General features: G+C 37.6%; 1 protein-coding gene across 21 annotated transcripts in view; it reads right to left on the minus strand.

Moving 5' to 3' along the window:
* Positions 1-5,072: 5,072 nt before the first annotated feature.
* Positions 5,073-20,197, minus strand: part of FOXP1 (forkhead box P1) — a 661,259-nt gene continuing 646,134 nt past the window's right edge. For all 21 annotated transcript variants that reach the window (XM_056804416.1, XM_056804414.1, XM_007500086.3 and 18 more), the window contains 3 exons: positions 19,561-19,630; positions 14,604-14,770; positions 5,073-9,800 (listed from right to left, as the gene is read on the minus strand). In XM_056804416.1, coding sequence (XP_056660394.1) covers positions 9,656-9,800; positions 14,604-14,770; positions 19,561-19,630 — 382 coding nt within the window. In that variant the 3' untranslated portion in view covers positions 5,073-9,655. The remainder of the gene's footprint in view (positions 9,801-14,603; positions 14,771-19,560; positions 19,631-20,197) is intronic.

Consider the following 20,197-nt stretch of genomic DNA (forward strand, 5'->3'; position numbering starts at 1 on the left):
CACTTTGCACAATTCCAAATTGCTTTGCAGTCAATGTTACACCAAATCACAGCTTCATCAAGGCAGCATTAATGTGTTGCCTTTCTCCTCCATGCCCAACACTGGCTACTCCCATTGTTTCTTATCTTTGCCAGTTTTCTGGGTGTGGGGTGAAACTTCAGAGATGTTTTGATTTGTATTTCTCTTATTAATGATTTGGAGCTTTCTTTCATATAGTTGTTGATAGTTTCCAATTCTTTTGAGAACAGTTTGTATGTATCCTTTGATATCTTTCCACAGACTAAGAGCTGGAAAATTTTGGAAATCATCTAATACTCCCCAGCCCCCATGTCTCTCCCTCTCTCTCTCTCTCTCTCTCTCTCTCTCTCTCTCTCTCTCTCTCTCTCTCTCTCTCTCTCTCTCTCTCTCTCTCTCTCTCTCTCTAACAATTGAGGAAACTGAGGTCCAAGTGCTAGAATTTGAATACAGATCTGACTACCTTTAGAGCTTACTAGAAAGATGTTAGTTAGGTTATAACCAATAAGTGCTCAATGCATACATCCTAGAATGATAGGAGGTATGGCATTTCTTCCCCCCAGTGGCTAGACAGTACTCTTTCCTCACCTTCTCCTCTTAGAATCTTTGGTTCCTTTAACATTTAGCCTTTCATCATCTAAAACAGAAAACCTGATCTGATCACTCCAGTGGCTAGAACTTTGTATCTACTTTTCTCAATACAAGTTGTCTCCCCTGGATTGGAAACTGGCTGAATCAAATCTCCAGGAAAACAGGACTACTCCCAAGATCCACCACCAACAGGCGTTCCCTTGATGGACGCCAAGTATTCAAAACAGCCTTGAGTATGAGAGAAGGCAGCCTTTTCTTGTCTCCCTTACTTCCTCCAGACTAGAAGCACCTGGAGGGCAGAGCCTGAGCTTGCCAATTGCATTCCCTAGTTCAAGAAATGCCTTTTCCTCCAAAAGGGATGCTATTCTCCCACCTAGCGATAAGGTATCTTTTTCAGCTAAACAAAGTAACAGGTTGCAATTCTGGCTCCAAAACAGAGTATTAGTAAACATTTGAAAATGAGAAACAAATTATTCTCTGAAATCTCAACATCTTACTTCAAATACACACTTGAAAAATTGCTAAGATTTTATTCGGTTAAGAATGCTTGAATATCTCCCTAAATCATAACACTGGTAAACTTATTGAAATATTTTTACAATTTTATTAGAGGTTTTAATTCACTGCTTTATCTATCTCTGTTAGGCTGCAAAATAGCTTTAAATATTCAAGTGGTAATTAATGAATCTTTTATGTTGCAAATCAAACATTTTCATCTGTGCAGTGCTGGAGTAGCAGTGTGGAGGGATTTAAAGAGTAATTGTTTCTGCTGCTCCAGCACTGTTGACTGGAGTTTACCTTTCATTTTCCTTTTGGGTCTGCTTGCCTTGACTGGTAGTGCACCATCTTTCATAGCGGATGATGTCTTCTGTCTCTTTTTAGGTCAGGATATAGTGCTGTGCTTTTGCCAGAGACATTCCTGACTGGATGGAAAGTCTTTGAATGTGGAATTTTTGCATGAGTGCAAAATAATAAAAAGCATGTGTGTATTAAAAAAAAGGATCAACTTAATGGGAAACGAGCATTGGGTTACATTAATATTGTATTACAGTAAAAACGTATATTTAATAAATTTTCTCCAGACTTTTTCAGTATCTATTTTTCCAAGTTGTAAGCCTGCCTAAAGAAAGTGTACATGATACATTTGATTTATGTTAAGTAAATAACCTGCACAACTCATTTGAAAATGGATTTTTAAGTGTAGGAACCTACACCCAAGGTTAAAAAAAACCCAGCCGTATACATGCCACATCCAGCAGGATCAGGGGAAATGTCCAGCTTTTGGAGCAGAAAAGTCTGTAAACATTATTTTATTTTATTGACACCAATTTTTTAAATGTAGGATTTTATGTCAGATGGCAAAGGAATGGCTCTGAAAAGCACTGCAATTTAGTTTAAACCATAAAATGAAACTAGTATTAGACTAATGACTTTATTGGGGGGAGAAGGGAGTTCCCCTTTCTTTCTTTTGTCCTTGGATGCCAAAAAGCTTGAAGAGCAGGGCACAAGAAGGCCAGGTCCAATAGCTCAGGTCGCCTTCTAAAAAGCCTCACCAAAGGGCTGACACATCCTTGACTGGAAGCCATATCACTTGCCCCCTTGTTGTTCCCTGGCCCTAATTAATATTATACTCTGTGACATTTATGTATCAGAGCAATAAGCTAAACAGGAAACAATTTATGTCACCTAAAGCTTTTTAACAAATCGATGGGACTATTTGTAATTGCTTGTTTCACAAGATTAAAAGTGCTCAGCCTTGATCTTCGCCCATGGTTTCGTGGCCAACATGACCTGTTCTTCCGTTCTTTAAAAGAAAAAAAAAGAAAAAGAAAAAGGAGTGTTGGTCATCAGCACCTACTTCCATCAAGTAATCCATATTGCTAATATTTCTGGAATTTTAATGTAGTTACAATTTATAGCCGATCAAATGTGGTTACCTAAATTGCTGTTGCTAGTAGACAGCTTAACTGTCTTTATTAATTACAGTATAATTTAATGTGTGAGCACCGGCACTTGTGTTGGTCATTTTTATGGCTAAAGCAGTTATCTGCCTTATGACGAACCGTTTTAGCATTTTCAATGGAAATTTGCTAATATGATGAGTGATAAAAACGTCAAATGCTGGTAAATAATGATTATTGCCTTGGCTGAAATTAATTCTTGAAAGGCCGGTTACCTTCAAATTAACATTATAACTTGAAGCTTATTTTTCCTCCAGTGTTTCCTGCTACTTATATAAACAAAAAGCGGATCTTTAATAATTTCAAATGGATGTATTTTCTGTAATAATCACTCACTAAATGTTGCCCTCTTATCAGGATAAGAGTGGGAGGTAGGAAATATGTTATGCTTTCCATTTTCTTTTAAAAATAAAACAATACAGAAAAACAATTCATAGTTTTAGTTAGCCCTGTGGGGCATATAGTTTACATACTGCTTTTTAGGTAGAAAATTCTGTGATTGTAAATATCTCTATCCTAATTTTACAGGAAATAGGCCTCAAAAGGAGTTATGTGACTTGCCCATGGTCACGTAGCTATTAAGTATATGAGATAGGATTTGAGCCAAGATCTCCTGACTACAATTCCTGAACTATTTCTCCAATACCTTGCCTGCAGATTGCTTTGCTGGGTGTAAACAATAGCAGCTTTTTCATTTTTTACAATCCTACGGGTTCTAAAGAAGGCTTATTTGGAAGTTGATATTATTAGTCTGAAACTGTCCCAATAGTTTCTGCAATCCAAATTATTTTCCCAGAGTGAAACTAATATTTTGGCATTGCATTTAATTTCCCACCAATGAGATCATGGACTCTTTGATCCCACAGAAGTGAAATAGTCTTAAACCTTTTGCCAATTCCAAACATGCAAGATTTTAAGAGTCAATACTGTAGGTTACAATGGTTTTCCTTTTTTGGACATTATCGCAACAGTAATGAAAGGTAAGTCTTAATTAACATACTATAACATCAATATGCCGTATCATCATTGAAGAGACAGTCTGATTAATAGGGTAAGAAAAACTAATTGTATTTGGTTTTCATTTTGAATGGGGTAGAAGCAACTCATGGATGGAGCAGCGTGCATTAATAACGTGGAATTAATCTTAGTATGGGATTCTTCTCTTAGAATTCAATGCCAACATTTAAAAGAAGCAGCTATCTGTGGAGGTTGTATTTGCATCTTCTACTGAGTGTCTCTGGTATACACACATAATATATGTGTCTACATATACATAAATATACTGTATATGCATATGTATATGTATTTACATATGCATAAAGACACATAAAACATTTGGAAAATGTATAATTGGTCTATACATATTTTAAAAGAATATTTTGAGGACCCTTTGGAGACAAATGACCATGTGAAAGATTTTCCATGAATACTCACTGATCTTGTATGCATACTGCTAAGGATGGGAAATAAACTTACTTGAACTTTTGTTCCATCCTAACGTGATGGATTTCTAGAGTATAAATGGCATCGTTAGAAATACCAGTGAACAACATGCTGGTTTGAAATTTAAGGTTAGGCACGTGGATTTCCAGAACATTGTCAAACCTGCCCCTAAATCTGCTTTTCAAAGAGGGAAAAAATGATGATGGTTCCATCGGTGTCGATGGCTATTTTGCTTAAATAAAAAATGCAAGGTTAATTTCAAAGTCACCCACAGGTTGGGTGATGTGCCAAAAGTCTTATTTCCTTCAGTTATCAGTTATAACTGTTGAGGCTCTTAAAGAGCTGCTTATCCATACACTGGCAATTTTACTTTTATTTAAAATGATGCCTGTTTTCTAAAACATTTCTCCAGATTCAGCACCAAAGAACAGAAACTTAAGAGAAACAGTAACTTCTTCTAAAGATATGTCATCAAAATTTCAAAATCAAGATCATTTTGATGGAGTATTTAGTAACTCAAGTTCTACTCTTTTCCCATGAAAGTAACATTTATCCAGTGTAATTTTATGATAAGAATATTTTTATAAAATCATTTGTTCTAATCTAAGCATTTATCATTATATGCAAAAGATTTCTTGATGAGAATATTATAGACGGTGCATGTTTTTTGACATTAGCATTTTATTTGGATGACTAATCTTGCAGATGTGAAATTTTAATGAATTATTCATGAAATCACTTTCCTCTGAATTTTCAGTTTGCTACTAATGCTAGTTATTAAACACTTTATTTTTTCTTTATAAAATTTGATCAAGAAAATAAGAGTGTGGGCTTAATTGAGAGAAAAGCCAGCTCCTTTCTCAAAGTTTGTCTAAGTGGCCATTTTTCCTTCCAGCTTGGTGGCGAGTCCAGCAAGTGTGGTGAAGTTGCTTCATACCATCTCTTTTCTTGAAAGCCGACGTTAATAATTAGGTAACTGAAGACGCTGGTGATGGATCCTAATACAATTCGACTAATACATAATAGTAGGACAGGGAGGAGGAGGAAAAAAAAAACTTAGGCTGTGGCAACTTGTACGACCAGTGTGAACAACCAGCATTTTTATTGCATTTGAGAATGCTATAATGTCAGTAATTAGTACTGACTACACAACATTTTTTTTATTGTCTGTATCAACAGACATGGAATGATGGAATTACAGTTGATGTAAGGAATGAGTTTCTTTTATGCCTTATCAAAAAAAATCTCGTTACTGGCAGCACATACACACACAGCACCATGCTAACAGTCTGGACTGTACCATTTTCATCAAGGCTTATGTGTAGTAGATATTTTATTAACTATGGCAGGCCCATGAAATGCCACTGGATCTGTCCATTGGATCCTTGAGATAAGAAAGCTAAAACTGTTTTCAAAACATCCCAAAAACTCCGTGTGGGTACATTATTAACTAAAAGGTACCAAAGCGGTTTAAAACCATTCTATGCAGTCTTTGTGTTCTTAAGAAATGGGGCTCACTTGTAATCTGAAAACTACAAGAATTCTCAAGGCTTCCCCCTCCCCCCTTAAAAAAGTTTTTCATTTGGATAAAATATCTAGTGATTTGCACAGTAGTTCTAGTTTGAAAATCTGAGGTATCCCATAGCAGTTCTGAGACAGAGCACTGGGAATTAGGTAAGAACCATCCTATGTCAGCATCAAAAAAGTGACAGACAGCTTGGTAGTCACGATTATTCTACATAAGCCTTGATAGGTCATTTTACTGCTAGTCAAATGCAGAAACCAAACAGGTTTCACATTTACAAACTCTGGGGACAAGGAAGGCTGGACCCTCATTCCTGACAGCGTGTTTACCTGAAACATGGTACTACTTTCATAATGTACGCTTTTCTTTGAGAAAAAAAACATGTAACAAATTGTCTTTACATCTTGGCACCTTGTAAAGTTTTTTTTTATACAAAAGTTCAATATTTTGACACTCCCCATTATTAATCACTACTTCACTGATAAACTTTGAAAGTGTGACCCTGGACTTTCATCATGCAAAATATTTACTGCAGCAGGAGAAAATATTTTCAACAACATTTTTTTTTCCTTTTCAAATGTTAGGAACTCATTGAAGACAGCCGGAAATATCAGTGGTAGAATAACACAGGGGGGCCGGGAGTGGGGTGGGGGGGGGAAGTATAAAAAAAATCAGCTTAGCACACACACACACACACAAACCACAACTGTACAAAATGCTTCAATCAATGATAACAGAAAAAAAAAACCACAAAACAAAATCTGTCAACTATGTTACAATTTAAAAGCCAAACAAAAACAAAAACAAAAACAAATAAAGAAGGGGTCAGGGCTTTTCTCCCACATGTCAGGAAATGTCATCCAATATTCTTAAAGCAAGGATAACTAAATGAAATTCATGTGCAGCACACTCTGCAATCCCATTACATACAGTAGGTTTTTTTTCCCCAAAGCTATTTTTAGTATAGTTAATATAAAGCAGTTGCACAAAAAAAAAAGGAAAGGTGTTTTGACAAACAGGTGTATGCATTTATTCCTTTTTAGGAACAATATCTAAAAAATGAACCTCCCTCTGCCCTCCCCCGAAAAGACAAAGGCTCACACAGACACAGCGGGCTATATATGTACAACATAATAAACCCCACCCTAAAGAAGCGACTGGGTACCCAAGAGGGATACGGAATCAGAACTGTAAAAATCAGAGTGAAATTTGCTTGACGGAAAGAAAGCCTGAGATTTTTTTTTCAGTTGGTTCTTCTGCAGGGCCATGATACCCGCAAGAGACGTAAAATCTAATTTTTCTCTTTTTATTTTTTTTTGCTACAGTCTTTAGACTAAGCATGCAAGACATACAACTAAGTGCAACTGAGTGCAATGTAATTTTTTTTCTTTTACTCATTCCCTAAAGGTTTGAACTGAGGTATGCGAACTAACAGTTTCTCATGCTGTTCTCTTTACTCATGTCTAGCTACACATGCTGAGAATGAACTAACCTACCAGATTTTTATCCTCTTTTGAATACCGAACTAGCCAGCAACCCACTCAGTTTAGAAACACAGGGCCCACTTCTCACGATCCCTTTGGGCTATTGCCCGCACATCAGGGTAAGTTAAAAATGACCACAGACTGCCCTTTGTATTGTGGGAAGCAGAGTGGATGGAGCTCCAAAGAGTAACTGCCAATCAAGTTTCTGTTTCTTGTACCAAGCTTATGAGTGGACAGGAGTGTTATTTCTTTGTGGAAAATGGTGAACGAAACCTAACCAACAAAAATGGAGAAATTATGCCAAGATAAACCAAAATTCAAGATGTGATCAGAGCACAATTCTTAAAAAAAAAAAAAGTGGCATACAATCTGTCAAACAAACATTTTTTTCCCCCTAGAAAATCTATTATATGGCCCAGTTTAATCATGGAAGCTTTTCTTGTTCTCTCTGAATTTTATTTAACTGTCTCCTTTACTGGACACTAATTTTCTGCAACATACATTCATTTTTTTTCTTTGTCATGAGAGAGAGATCTTCCCTTCTGTAATTCTTTTAATACTGGTTCCCTACTTTGATCCTCGATAGCCCCCATCATTTTTCCTTACAGTAGTGAGCTTCAGTCACTGTAGAGGTGCACAAAAAAAAAAAGCAACAACTTTGGTTCCATTACCTACTTGGCTTTCTAAATTTATTATAGAATAAAGGAGCAGTTCTCTCTCAGGTTAGCAATAGCCCATATCTTGTCGTTTCCCTCTAAATCTTTCACCTCCTTTGATCAACAATAAGAGGATATTTGGCTTCATAAGATAAAGCATATAACAGAGAACATAATTTACCTTTGTGTAATATCTTTGGTAATTTTAGAAAAAAAAGTACAAAGGAGAATATAAATTAAGCTCTGAAAGGCTTTCAAACTAAAATAAAAAAATAAGCTACCATCCTACATAAATAACTGAGTGACAAAAGTGGTTGCAGAATGAACATGCTCAGGTGTTCAGTGACTGAGGTGACTGACCGAGAATTCCAGCCTTCTCTATGCCTTGTGCGTGACGAGAACTGCCGAGGTCCAAATGGCAAAAGCTCCGGTCCAGGGACCGGAGCCACGTCTCTCGCTCTGAGTGCGGGAGACGAGTTGGCATCGTCCTATTGCATAACCAACGAAACTGCGGTACAGAATGTGCACAATTGGAATCGTGAACACTTCAACATTTCCTGGGCTCAGTCCTTAACAATTTCCATAACAAGTTCAATCTGAAATCTAATTTGCATTCCAGCAGATTAATGCCACCAAGCAGTCCTTAATGGATGGATGCCTAAATTAAGTGATAACACCACTACTTTCAGGAATGGTATTTGGTGAAGTCCATGACATTTTTCACCACTTGGCAGACAAAGTAACCCACGGGGGTCCCCTACACAGATCCTTACGACTACTTCGGAGAGCTGTTGGTGCATCCCAACTTGTGTCACACGAGGGAGTGCCCGCCATTGCACTCCCGTCTGTGTGTCCTCGGTGCCTAGCACAGTGCCTGACACACATACACAGGAGGCTCTTGATCAATGACTGATCCTAGCTGCTATGGAATTCAACTGGTGCTAAATATCGTGGTGATGTTCCAAAGGATGTGGCTGCCGAGAAAACAACCCCAAGACAAAATTCCCAAATACTGCTTTGTGGAATGAATCTGCGTTGCTTTCTACAGTGTTTCTCTGTCTGTCATTCATTCTCATTCTCGCAGGATTTCATCCTTTCGAGTTGGACAACCTTCATTGGGTAGAGTGCAGCATTTGGGACCTTCTTGCAAAGACCAAAACGGAATGTTTTCTGAATTTAAAGAAAACATGGGTGCTATCTGAAGGAAATTGGAATGAATGACAGAAAACTACAAACAAGAAAATGACATTCAGCTTTGTATAATAAAAACACCTATTAACATTCATCACAGAGTACAGAAAACATTAAAGCCTCAAAGAGGCCCTGGGCCCAAGTTGAGGCCTGAGGTCAGAACTTAAAATGGTATAGTAGAAGCCAAAAAAAAAAAAAGCAATACATTAAAAAGTTTGGGATAATTATTCTTTAACCCCACCCCCCAATACACACACAGAGGCCTTCCCCATCCCAAATGGAAGCAAAAAAAAATGGAGTAAAGGCAGTGATAATCAACATGCAGTAAGTACTGTGCAAATATGTGGTCCATTGGAATCCTTAAAATCTGGGCAAAGGCTTGATCTGCAGTTTAGGTGAACATGCTCAGTTTGACGTCCTCAGTGTCCGTGATTGGCAGGACTGCAGTCCAAAGTCTGCTGCTTAATGTAAGTGAATCAGTTTAGCAAATTTACAACACTGATGTTGACTGTAAGAGAGGAAAATCCCAAGTACCAAACAAGTCCATCCAATGCACAGAGTACAAATTCCTTTTTTCAACAAAAAGTAGAAAAATCAAAAATACTCCCAAATGGGATACTTGATGGCACTAAGAGTTAACACATTTCAGAGTTGTCAAAATGGAGTGAAAATCCCCCAGACTGTACAATAATGGAGAGATTTCACAGCGGACTTTGACTTGTTTTGTTTCTGTTTTCTGTTTTTTGTTTTTTTCCCAATCTTCATTCTCAGGATAAGGATATTAGACATTCACTCCATGTCCTCATTTACAGGTTCATCTTCATAATCTCTGTCGTGGTCAAAATCTGGACTGTGGTTGGCTGTTGTCACTAAGGAGAGCGGACCTTCATTTTCATCTGGATCTAAAGGTTCCTCTTTGACATGCACTGGGTGCCTACAGGGGAAAAATATGAGCAATGAGCAAAGTTTCCAGTTAAATCAGGAGTACTCTGTGGGTAACATTATTAGCATAAGTCTGTCTTTCCAAAGAATATTAAACTGTTTACTTTCTTTTCTTAGGGAATGTATGAGTTGTTCTGTCATTATTTGTTGCCTTAAAAAAAGAATAAGAACTTCTCTAAAAGAAGCCTTTTTTTTCCTTCTGGCTTATCTCTTCACCCCTTTGGAGGCTATGCTCTCAGCAGACACACTGGGCTGATTAATACAATCTTCAAATAAATAAGTGAAATAAACATCTGTAAAACAAAATGCTGGTTTGTCAGACCACTGAGCTCCTGGAGTCTGGGCTAATCATTGCGAGCTGTGTGCTGTTTCTCTAGTTAACATGCAGAACCTGTGAAACAACTCTCCAGAGGACGACCCCAAGTGAGGTTCTATCATTAATCAACTTCAAGCAAACACAGCAAAGAGACACCATGATACATGCTGGAAACTCCAAATTAATGCATATTTTTACAAACTGTCAATAAGGGAAGAAAAAGCCCTGCCAGGAAACACAAACGTCGAGGAAAAGACCCGCTCAACACAACAATATGATAAGAGAGCAGAGCCCTAACGAGAATAATAACACTGTCAGCTGTAAACAAGGCAAGACACGATCCCCAGCTTCACAGTGGGCACCAGCATGCTCTACGGAGATGAGATCTGCCAAATTTCTCATTATGGACTAGCCCATGAATAACCCGCAGGGGAGTGTGGGGTGATCATACAAAACTGCTATGATAACAATTGAGAAATGTTGTTCGTAAATCATATTTACAACCGATCCTTTACAAATACAAATTACTTTTTTTGTTCTGGGGCTTTTGATATGTAAAATACCCATTTGAGTTATCATTGTCTCCTTGGTGGGACTATCAATGGAAAAGGACTGATTTTTATTGACGTTATCACATATTAGGACTAAGAAATAGTAATGGAGACCACTGGCTTATTAAATAATTGATGTTGGTACAAATGCTAAACAAAGGGCACAAACCATATTAAAACTAAGCAGAGTATTACTCTGGATCAGAGATTCTAAAATTTTTTATGCGTCCTGGACCAGTTCAGCAGGCTAGAGAAGCCTCTATAGATCCTCTCTCAAAATAATGTTTTTAAATGCATAAAATAAACTACATAGGATTACAGAGGAAATTGGTCAAACTGAATATCGTTATTAAGATATTGTTCGAAGCACAAACTCAGATTGCACCCCACCCTGCCTCAAGAAATCCATCCAAGGACACTCATGAGGATTCATGGACTTTAGGTCAAGAACCTCTGCTCTGAACTGTTCTAGAGAATGGGGATTCTTGCAAACATGAAGTGGTTTTTACTTTAATGAAACTCAAGTTTAGGGTGTAAACATACCCTAAGTAAGCTCCTACTCTTGTGAACAGCTAGAACAAGAAGTTAAATGCAATACAGTTCCCTATTATGCTTTCAGGTGTACCACATGCCTGAAAGCCATCTGATTTCTGTGTTCATCTCATGCCTTCCACTCAGTCTTAGAGAGCCAAGGATATGGATGCTACCCTGTTCTTCACTTCAAGCAGAGAAACCACTTTCCTTCCTTTGTCTTTTCAGTACCATTAGACTTTAGAAATTTGTACTTTACTTGCAACTAGTTTTTCTTTTAAACTCTTACTTTCCATCTTAGAATCAATGCTTTGAATTGGTTCTAAGGCAGAAGAGTAAATATGGGATAGGCAATGGGGATTAAGTGACTTGCCTAGGGTCACATAACTGGGAAGTGTCTGAGGATCGAGTTCTGGCTCTCAAGCCAATGAGCCACCTAGCTGCCCCTTGCAACTAGTATTGAAAATGAGATGAGTCCAGTCATAGCATCAGAAAAAAAAATGAGAAGAAATTTTGTTTTAGGATAATGGGGAAGGGGCAACTCCCCTCAAAAAAACTAAAGGGGTGAGAACCTGCACTAAGTGCTCCAGAGCAATACATGCCATTCCCCCTGTGATCTGGGAGTCCTAACCCCACTTGCGATGTGTGAAGCCAGGGAATGTCCCTCCTATTCATTTGGTTTGATCTCAGTGCTTTCCACCTATTAGAGGCTTAATACATATTTACTGAATAGATGAATGTCCTCTATCTCTCATCCTCTTTAATGGCGTAGTGGATTTTTTGATTTTTAACATGAAGCATTCATGGCCAAGTTTGAGATAAAAGGCACTTGACATGACTTGAGGTTTTACAAAACTAGACATGTGATATACTCCTTTAGATTATAAAAAGTATAAAGCAGCAATATACAAAAGATTGCAGCACTTCTTGGTCTAGATAAATGACATATGCCCAAAGATATGTGACTAACTATGCTTCACCAAGAGCCACCCATCACCTGGAAAGGGGGGAGTCCCAAATTTACATTTCCCTTCCCCTCTTCTTTCTGAAAATAGAAAGATTGCTTCTAGAAGGGTTAACAATAAATAACCTTGATAAATCACAACTTTCCTTTCTTCTGACATCTGAGTAATTCTTTTGTTTGTCCATTCTGGGAACAGGACTTTCTTTTCTTTTCTCTTTCTATTTTCTTTTTCCTAAATAAAACTAACTTGTTTAAAGGAATTGCATTCTGATGCTGTATACAGCATGAAGCAGTTTGCTATGTAGGCACCTTTTAGAGCACATCAGTATGAAAGTGTTATGTCCTGAAGCTGTAATTAGGTAACTACTTTCTAGTGTTTCAAAAAAGAAATAAAAGTAGTGGTATTTGAGTGTCAGAAAAAGTGGGAAGAATGAAGACTTGGGCTAGAGCACTCACTACATATTAGCTGGGTTGCCATGCTAACAAGGTCCTTTAAACCCGGTGATAAAGTTTAAGGCTTGATTTATTCCAATATACTGGAACAGTTAAAAAACAATTTGCATCATAGCAGGGTAGTGCGTATTGGAGGAGAATGAAAAATATGCCATTATAAAATGCACTTAATGGAAATAAGAGGTCACAAAGAGTAACTGTCTATGACACTGATAGTAGGCATAGGAAATCTGCTGTTGACATATAATTACATTTAGCAAACAGGGTGAACCTGTGAGATATGAACAACATACTATATGTATTTTGCCTTTTTGCAAAAGCATTTTGAAACCCAAGTTTCACTAGGAAGTCAGAGACCACATTTTTCTACAGCACTAAACTCTGGGTTCCCAAATATCACTGGGGGATTGGCTAGGTGAATAGGAAATTCTAAAATGAATGGCATCACTGTATGGCATGTATTTATTGGATTGATCATATGAATTCTAAGTCTGCTTTCCCCAAATGCCACTCACACATGACCTTGCTATCTACTGGAGATCATCTGGGTCATTTCCCAGCTAGTTCATCATCTGAGGTCACCCTATCAATGAAACGTTGGGGATTGTAGACTGGGGGAAATCATTGCTGAACAATCAAAAATAAACTAGCTCAGTATCAAAAAGTAGATGCATAGGGATACAAACATGATAAAGATGAAAGAAAACAACACATATTCACATTAGCACTTGAACATACAGAGCCATTAGCCTCAGAAATAGCAGAATCAACATTTTAAAATGGGTCTGTCCATCTTAATTGAAAATGACCATTGCCAGCTTAAAGCTCTTTTCATTCTGCTGGAATAGCCAAATAGTTTGAGTTTTGGAAGCCACTCTCCCTACCAACCCTGAATATACAGGAGGAGGAAAAGAATGGGGGGGGGGTGTGGGAAACATCATTAGATGTCAATTCCTTTTGATGCCAATTACAACAGATTAAGTATTTTCCAACTTTCTCATTTTAGTCACTGACATGATCTTAAAATGATATGCTGGAAAATAGGGCTGGAAAACTGTGGCCTAAGCTTTGTTCACTTGCTGGAAGTGTTGAGAAGCAAACGATAACAAGTTCTGAGTGTCACAAATTTGAAAATGCCTCATTTCCTTAAAGAGGTCAACTCCCCAAATGAACACGAATACTGAACTCAGCTTCCTTCTCAAGTATTCAAATAATCACTCTTTTGGGTCTTTTGGGGAGGGTCAGGGTTATTTACAGCCACACAAACTCACTTCTGTCACCCCATAAATACTGCACACACCCACAGGGGCATCACGCCCTTCCTGCCGTACCCTTTTCTATTGTACAGAGCTGCCCGGTTGCCATTCACAGTTAGCATGGACAGCAAGCTCCCATTATTTCATTCAGTTATATATGCACTCATTATACTGCCGTCTGCTGCTATAATGCTCCTATTAATTTTCCTTTTGATATTTTAAGAGCAATCTATAAATCATGCAGCCTTTCCTATGTGCCATCATTAATGCCTGGAAATAATCTTGTGTTTGGAATGTTAGTTTAAGCTTATCATACAACTTAGTAAACAAGCATATTTTCCAACTCTCTCCTTTTCTTTCCATCCTTTCTCCTTTCCCTTTCCCTTATCTACCCTCAGGTCCAAATCTTGAGATGTTGCAAAGTTGAGTAAATTAAGAATATTTTCCCAGAAATGGATGATGATGATAAAAACAAAACTGTGTGCAGTTGCAGAATGAGATATACTACTGGTTTTATGTGGAAGTTGTTCAGTGATCCCTCTATCCTCAAATCTCTCAAAGCATTTCCAGAAACTCCAACTTTTATCAATTCCTAGGTCAATGAGAGTTTCAGAGAAATAATTCTTCCCTTCCCAATCTCTGCCAAAAAACAGGACGAATGTACAAATGTCCCTTGGTCATCACTGCCAAAGAAGCAGCCAAAACATTCTTCTATGATACTCACATTGCTTGCATAGGGGAACGGCCGGGACTACTGTCACTCTCGTTACTGTTTGTATGCTCCATCGCGCCATTTAGCTCTTCCCTCATAGCACTGGCTAAATTGCCCAGAGTGGGATTTCCCATGGAAGCAGTAGTGTAGAGAGGTATACTATTTTCAGCCATCGAAGCCTGCCAATAACACGAAAAGAGTCTATGAAGAAGTAAGGCTTAGAAAGAGACGTACATGATAAACAGGTGGAGTGTATTTCAGGTTCATTTACTAAATCATGATGAGCTCATTTTCATAGGTGCTGCTTCCTGGCAAATAGTTTCTAATGGATTTAGAGTCAGAGCAATCACGTAATTTGCTTAACAACAAAATAAATTCAAAAATTCTAAATGCTACAGTATATTTCCAGCTTCAGGTCTTAAAAGACAGCCTCCTATTCCCATCTACTTTAACTCCCAGGAGGAGAGAAATTGGCTTTCTCCAGATACCAGCACCTCTGACTGAGGAGGGCTTGAGGCAGGGATCCCCACCCCCTTCCTCCAAAGGGGAGTTCACCAAGATTGAGGGGCTCCATGCATTTAGTACTAATGTATGGCTGAGAAGAGACTATTGAATATAAAGTTTCTGTCTGGTGCTTTCTTTTCGAGAAGAATTGAATATTTACAGATCACAGTGAAATATAATGGAATTTTCATTTCTTTATCCATTTTTATAATGCCACTATTGGATATTATAGATTTGATAGGATTATTCTGACTGCACAGCTCCGACTTATGAGAACTTCCATAAACATGTAACCTATAGAAAGGAAGCACATTATAAAGTATGAATCACATAGAATATATATATATATTTTTTTTTCCCCTGCTTAATGATTTTTAAAAAATTTATGTAGAACTGTCATAGTTAAATTGTTGATGTTGAAATAAAATATTCTCTGAAATATTTTATATCCTTAAAAAAAGCAGGGGAGAAGAATGTCTGTTATCTCCTAGATATTTAAATATGGTTACTTTTTTAATATTTAAGTAAACAAAGAGATTCAGAATCATGAGGCAACTCTGGAGGGCAAAAAAAGAATAGTAAAAAATGAGGAAAAGGTCTGAAATGAAAACCTTCGCGATATAGTGAATTACTGCTGACTTCCCATCCAATCTGAATACTTTTCCTATAATTGGGGAATGAGACACCACATTGGTTGAAATCTCCACTAATACTACACCTAAATATTTTGTTTTGCTTCAGTGATCCAGTGAACTTTTCCATAGAGGATAAGCTCTAGCAACCCTAGTCAGAGATCAAAAACAATCAAAATGATCTCACTGATGCTACAATGGACCTTATTTTCCATCCTGTGTCAACAGTTTCACGATAGGTCCAGAGAGTTGGGTAAATCCTGATACCAAAGAAAAGATGAGGTTTGGGGGGTAGAGGGCCCTAGGCAGCAAGATTTTAGGTTGTGTAGCTGAGCAGTTAGGAGAATGCCCATTAAAATGATCCCAGCCTCACACGTGGTATAAACCCCAAATCCATAAACGACTTCCCTCTACATGCCACGTATTTGGGGGGCTAAGCTAACTCACCTACACAGCTGTGGCTGATGGACTAGTGCCAAGGCCAGTCTCTTTGAGAGCCTACTCCCATTCTTCCTCTCCACATTTGAATTTATATAGCTGCCTTTTTTAAAAAAAAAGAAATCAGAGGGTTACTTCCTCTGTTTTTGTTTCCAAATGTGGTGAACTCATTTTGATGAACAGCAACTTTGAGCATTCCCTAGTTTCCTACAGTTTGTGAAATAATTTAAGTCAAGTACTTTTTCCACACAGATCTCTTGTAATTGCAATAAAGCATTTTTTTTTTCTGGCAGAGCAAGGAGAAAAAGCAATTGCCAGAATTATTTTTTGCAAACTGCAGCTGGGCAAGAGCCCTCCTAGCTGCTGCCTTTACTGAAACCCAATGGTCACGCCTCACCAAATAATGGGCAGTTCTTTGGGGATGATTACTCCAACTTCTCGGAAGTGGGAATGTCACAAGATCATGTTTCTCTCCTGATATTTTCATTACTTCATGGTCTCAACCTGAGTAGAAATGATGGAGCCTCCATCTCGGAAGGGTGGTATTTTTAACTCAGGCCAAAAGAGAAAAATGCATCAGAATTGAGACTTTTTGCAAGAACTTTCCTGGCTGGGGGAGAGCTAATTATAAATCCCTTCAGTACTTTAAAATATTGAAGCAGGAAGGATAAGACCAATTCGTTTCCCTCAGTCTTCAGATGCTAGTCTCTATGCCACCCCAAACCCTGGAGGTGAGGCAGATGGGGCAACCACTTGCAAGGCAACTTATTTACTCTTATTCTGTAACTTACTATCTTTCCTTGCTCTATGAAGGAGGTTTCTAATTTTACCTTTCTAAATGGAGCTCAGGAGAGAAAGAATAGCCAAGATTTGGAAAATCTATATATTTTATACATATGTATGTGTGTATTTTATTTTTAAGAATGCCCAACCACTATGTGCCCATATCATGGCACACAGAATGGAAAAGAAGCTTACAAAATCTGACTCCAGAAAAAGAGGAAGGAATGACAGGAAAAGGATCAACTCCAAGACTTAGGCTAAAAGTAAACAGACCAAACCAATGGCCCCAAATTCAAAACTTTAACTGACTTATGGCTTCAGGACAGTCCCTTAGCTGTGACGCAAGTACAAGCATATTTGGATAAAATTCTTTCATGAAATAGACTTAATTTCTTATACTTTATCCCTACATAGAGGCTAGAAGGTCACTGTCAGGGTTTGTATATCTGCCAAAAAACTTCAGTGCTTGAATGATGGTTGAGAAGCACTTGAAATATTCCTCATCCACAAATGTTAGTAAAACATTTTATGATCTTCTGGAAAAAGGAACTCTATAAATGTGAAGCGTTACTGTTACCCTTAGTTACTATCACTATTCCTAGGCTTAATGAGTTCCATGCTTTATTTCTGTAGTAGATCATGTGGTCCCACTTTATATGGTGTACACCATGCCACCCTGAATGCCACATTATGTTCCTTCTTTGGGATTCTTTAGATTTTAACTTTTTTTTCTGGGAAAAGGATTTTATGTACCAGTATTATTTTTGCTTCCCTTTGGAAATGGATGATAATGGAAGGAATTGTTGTGGCTTTCACCATATTATTTAGCTCCTTCATTTAATTAACCCAGCAGAAAGGTGTCTTATGATGTTGTTTATCCACAAGGATTCAAACTAGTGAAGAACAAAAAAATTCCATAAGACTTTGATCAGAATTAATTCATTCATCTAGAGCTATTGTGGGCTAAGAGAAAAAGTCTACTCTCCGGGAAAATCTGAAGATAGTTTTGGGGTTATCAAAAACAACAGGAATGGGTAAAGATGACGACATCACCACGTTTCAGAAATAAAACATGAAGAGTTTTGTAATGAGAAGCATACTAATTGAAATTAGTTACATAGTTAACAGAATCTGGAGGAATGTGGGATCATTTCATTTTTGCCTTTCAGCCTCATGAATGTAAAATGTGCCTGTAATCTTAATACTATTCCAGAGACAGAGCAGCCTTTAAATTCACACTTCATACGACTCCAGGGAAAATAAGTTACTAATGAATGGTATTTACAGTGGCTGCCTTTACACATGCTTTCACATTTGCTTTTCTGAAGTTACTGTGTCAACTAAAATAATTAAAAGAAATGCAGAAAGTCATTTCTCTGATTAATTTGTTTCCTGCTTGGGGAAAAAAATAAAATTGCTTAAATGATAAGTCTGATCAATTTCCCTCCAGAATTTAATTGTGCACAATATACATAATCCTTTATTGAGAGTTTATCCAGAACTGAGTGATGTGTGGAACCTGTCCCCTACAGAGAGTTGGGGCTAACTGTGCAAATCATTAACCACCTAATCCAAACAAAGATCCAGAAAAAGCACTTTCAATTTCTAGAAACTGTTACTTAAAAGTTTTGAAAACACATTAGAACTGATCTGTTTAGTCAAATGTGTGTTGGTTTTTTTTTTTTTAAAGAAAAGAAACATTAACACAGCCTAACTCCCCAGGAGTAATCTAATCATGGATGAACAATTTCTGGGGACTTAGACACCATTTAGGCAATTTAATTAAAAGTTACATGAGTGTCTTTAAAGGGTTTAGAAATAACCTGCTCACCCTCCACAAACAAATGTCTTATCCTGACATAGGCTCAGGCACACTAAAATAGGAAGAGATGGAAAGTATGCCCAACTCCCAAGCTTCTCAGGTTATGCCCATAGGAGAGAGAATCAAACTCCTGCCAGCCTAATGTTGACTCCTCCTCCCCTTCCGAAATACAGATTATGTAATGTGCTCCGAATCTGTAGGCAACATCAAATTCTATGGGCATGTTACATAATCTTGCCTGTTTTGCACAAAACCCAAAGACGTTTTCTCCAACATCTCTATAGTTTAAACAAAAACATCTGTATCATCAGTTCACTTTTACAGACTGAACTAAACACTGATTTCAGAACAAAAGAAAAATATGCTAAAATAGACTTTAAAAGAAAAAAGATATGCTTTCTCTTTAAAGCCAGGAACAATAGAAGGTCATGTGACAGAGTATCCTATCATTCAGCACATTAATAGCTGTGCTAGAGTAATTACACTTGTGGTATTTTTGCCTCAAGTGAAATTCTGAAATAAGAGGATGGAAATTATGATACTGCTGATAAATATTAATAAGTGAACTTTTAATTTTTTTGCCACAATATTCAAAATGCTAAGCATCCAACTAATGCTGAAGCAGCCTGATATGTGTTTGCCTCCAGGGACTATGATGCTTTGTGCACTTAAGAAAAAAGTTTAACGGAATTAAAATTTAATATCTAATTAGAGCAAGGCTAATATATTTTGAAATGAGTGGGGAAGACACATGCCTCTGTTGCATCTTTGGTACAGTCATTAATCTTACCTGTAAAGCAGCATTGAGAGGTGTACAGTAGGCGTGGCTGCTCTGTATATTTTTAATAAGAGAAGGGTTACTGTGTAAGAAAAAGATAAAAATTCAAAGTTAAATACAATCAACTCTTGATTGACTCTCTACGCTGTTTTCAAGTCTGTTGGTTTTCCTTCCAAATCAGAAAAATGCATTTGGTAGATTCTCCCAGGGGGAAAAAAATGTCATATTTCAGTTACGTTGGCTCATAGGAATTCCAAACCTAGAAACTGGGCGTTTGTGATTTAAGTCTCACCTGCTTGAAAGCCTCGCTAAGCTTTATGTAGTGGTACTAGTCTTGGCTGTCCACTGGAGAAAGGAATTCCTTTGACAACCAAGTAATCCTGCAGGAGCTCCTTCCTTCCAAAAGCTCTACCAAAACCAAAAGCCTGATGGGCGGAAAAATAGAGAGCTCCAGCCGAGGCAGGGCAGATTTGTGTCGTCATGAGCCATTTAATAACACTGCAAGCAAGGCTGATGGAGCAAGTGTTTGGATGCTGAAAAGAGCTAGAATATATGGAATCCACTGTTAGGGACAACAGTGAAATAATCCTTGGCTTTGACCTCTGGGGCATCGCTTAGTTATTACAAATTTTACTAATGGCTTTGGAAG

The sequence above is a fragment of the Monodelphis domestica genome, chromosome 7, assembly GCF_027887165.1.
Source record: "Monodelphis domestica isolate mMonDom1 chromosome 7, mMonDom1.pri, whole genome shotgun sequence".
In the NCBI taxonomy this organism is placed as follows: Eukaryota; Metazoa; Chordata; class Mammalia; order Didelphimorphia; family Didelphidae; genus Monodelphis; species Monodelphis domestica.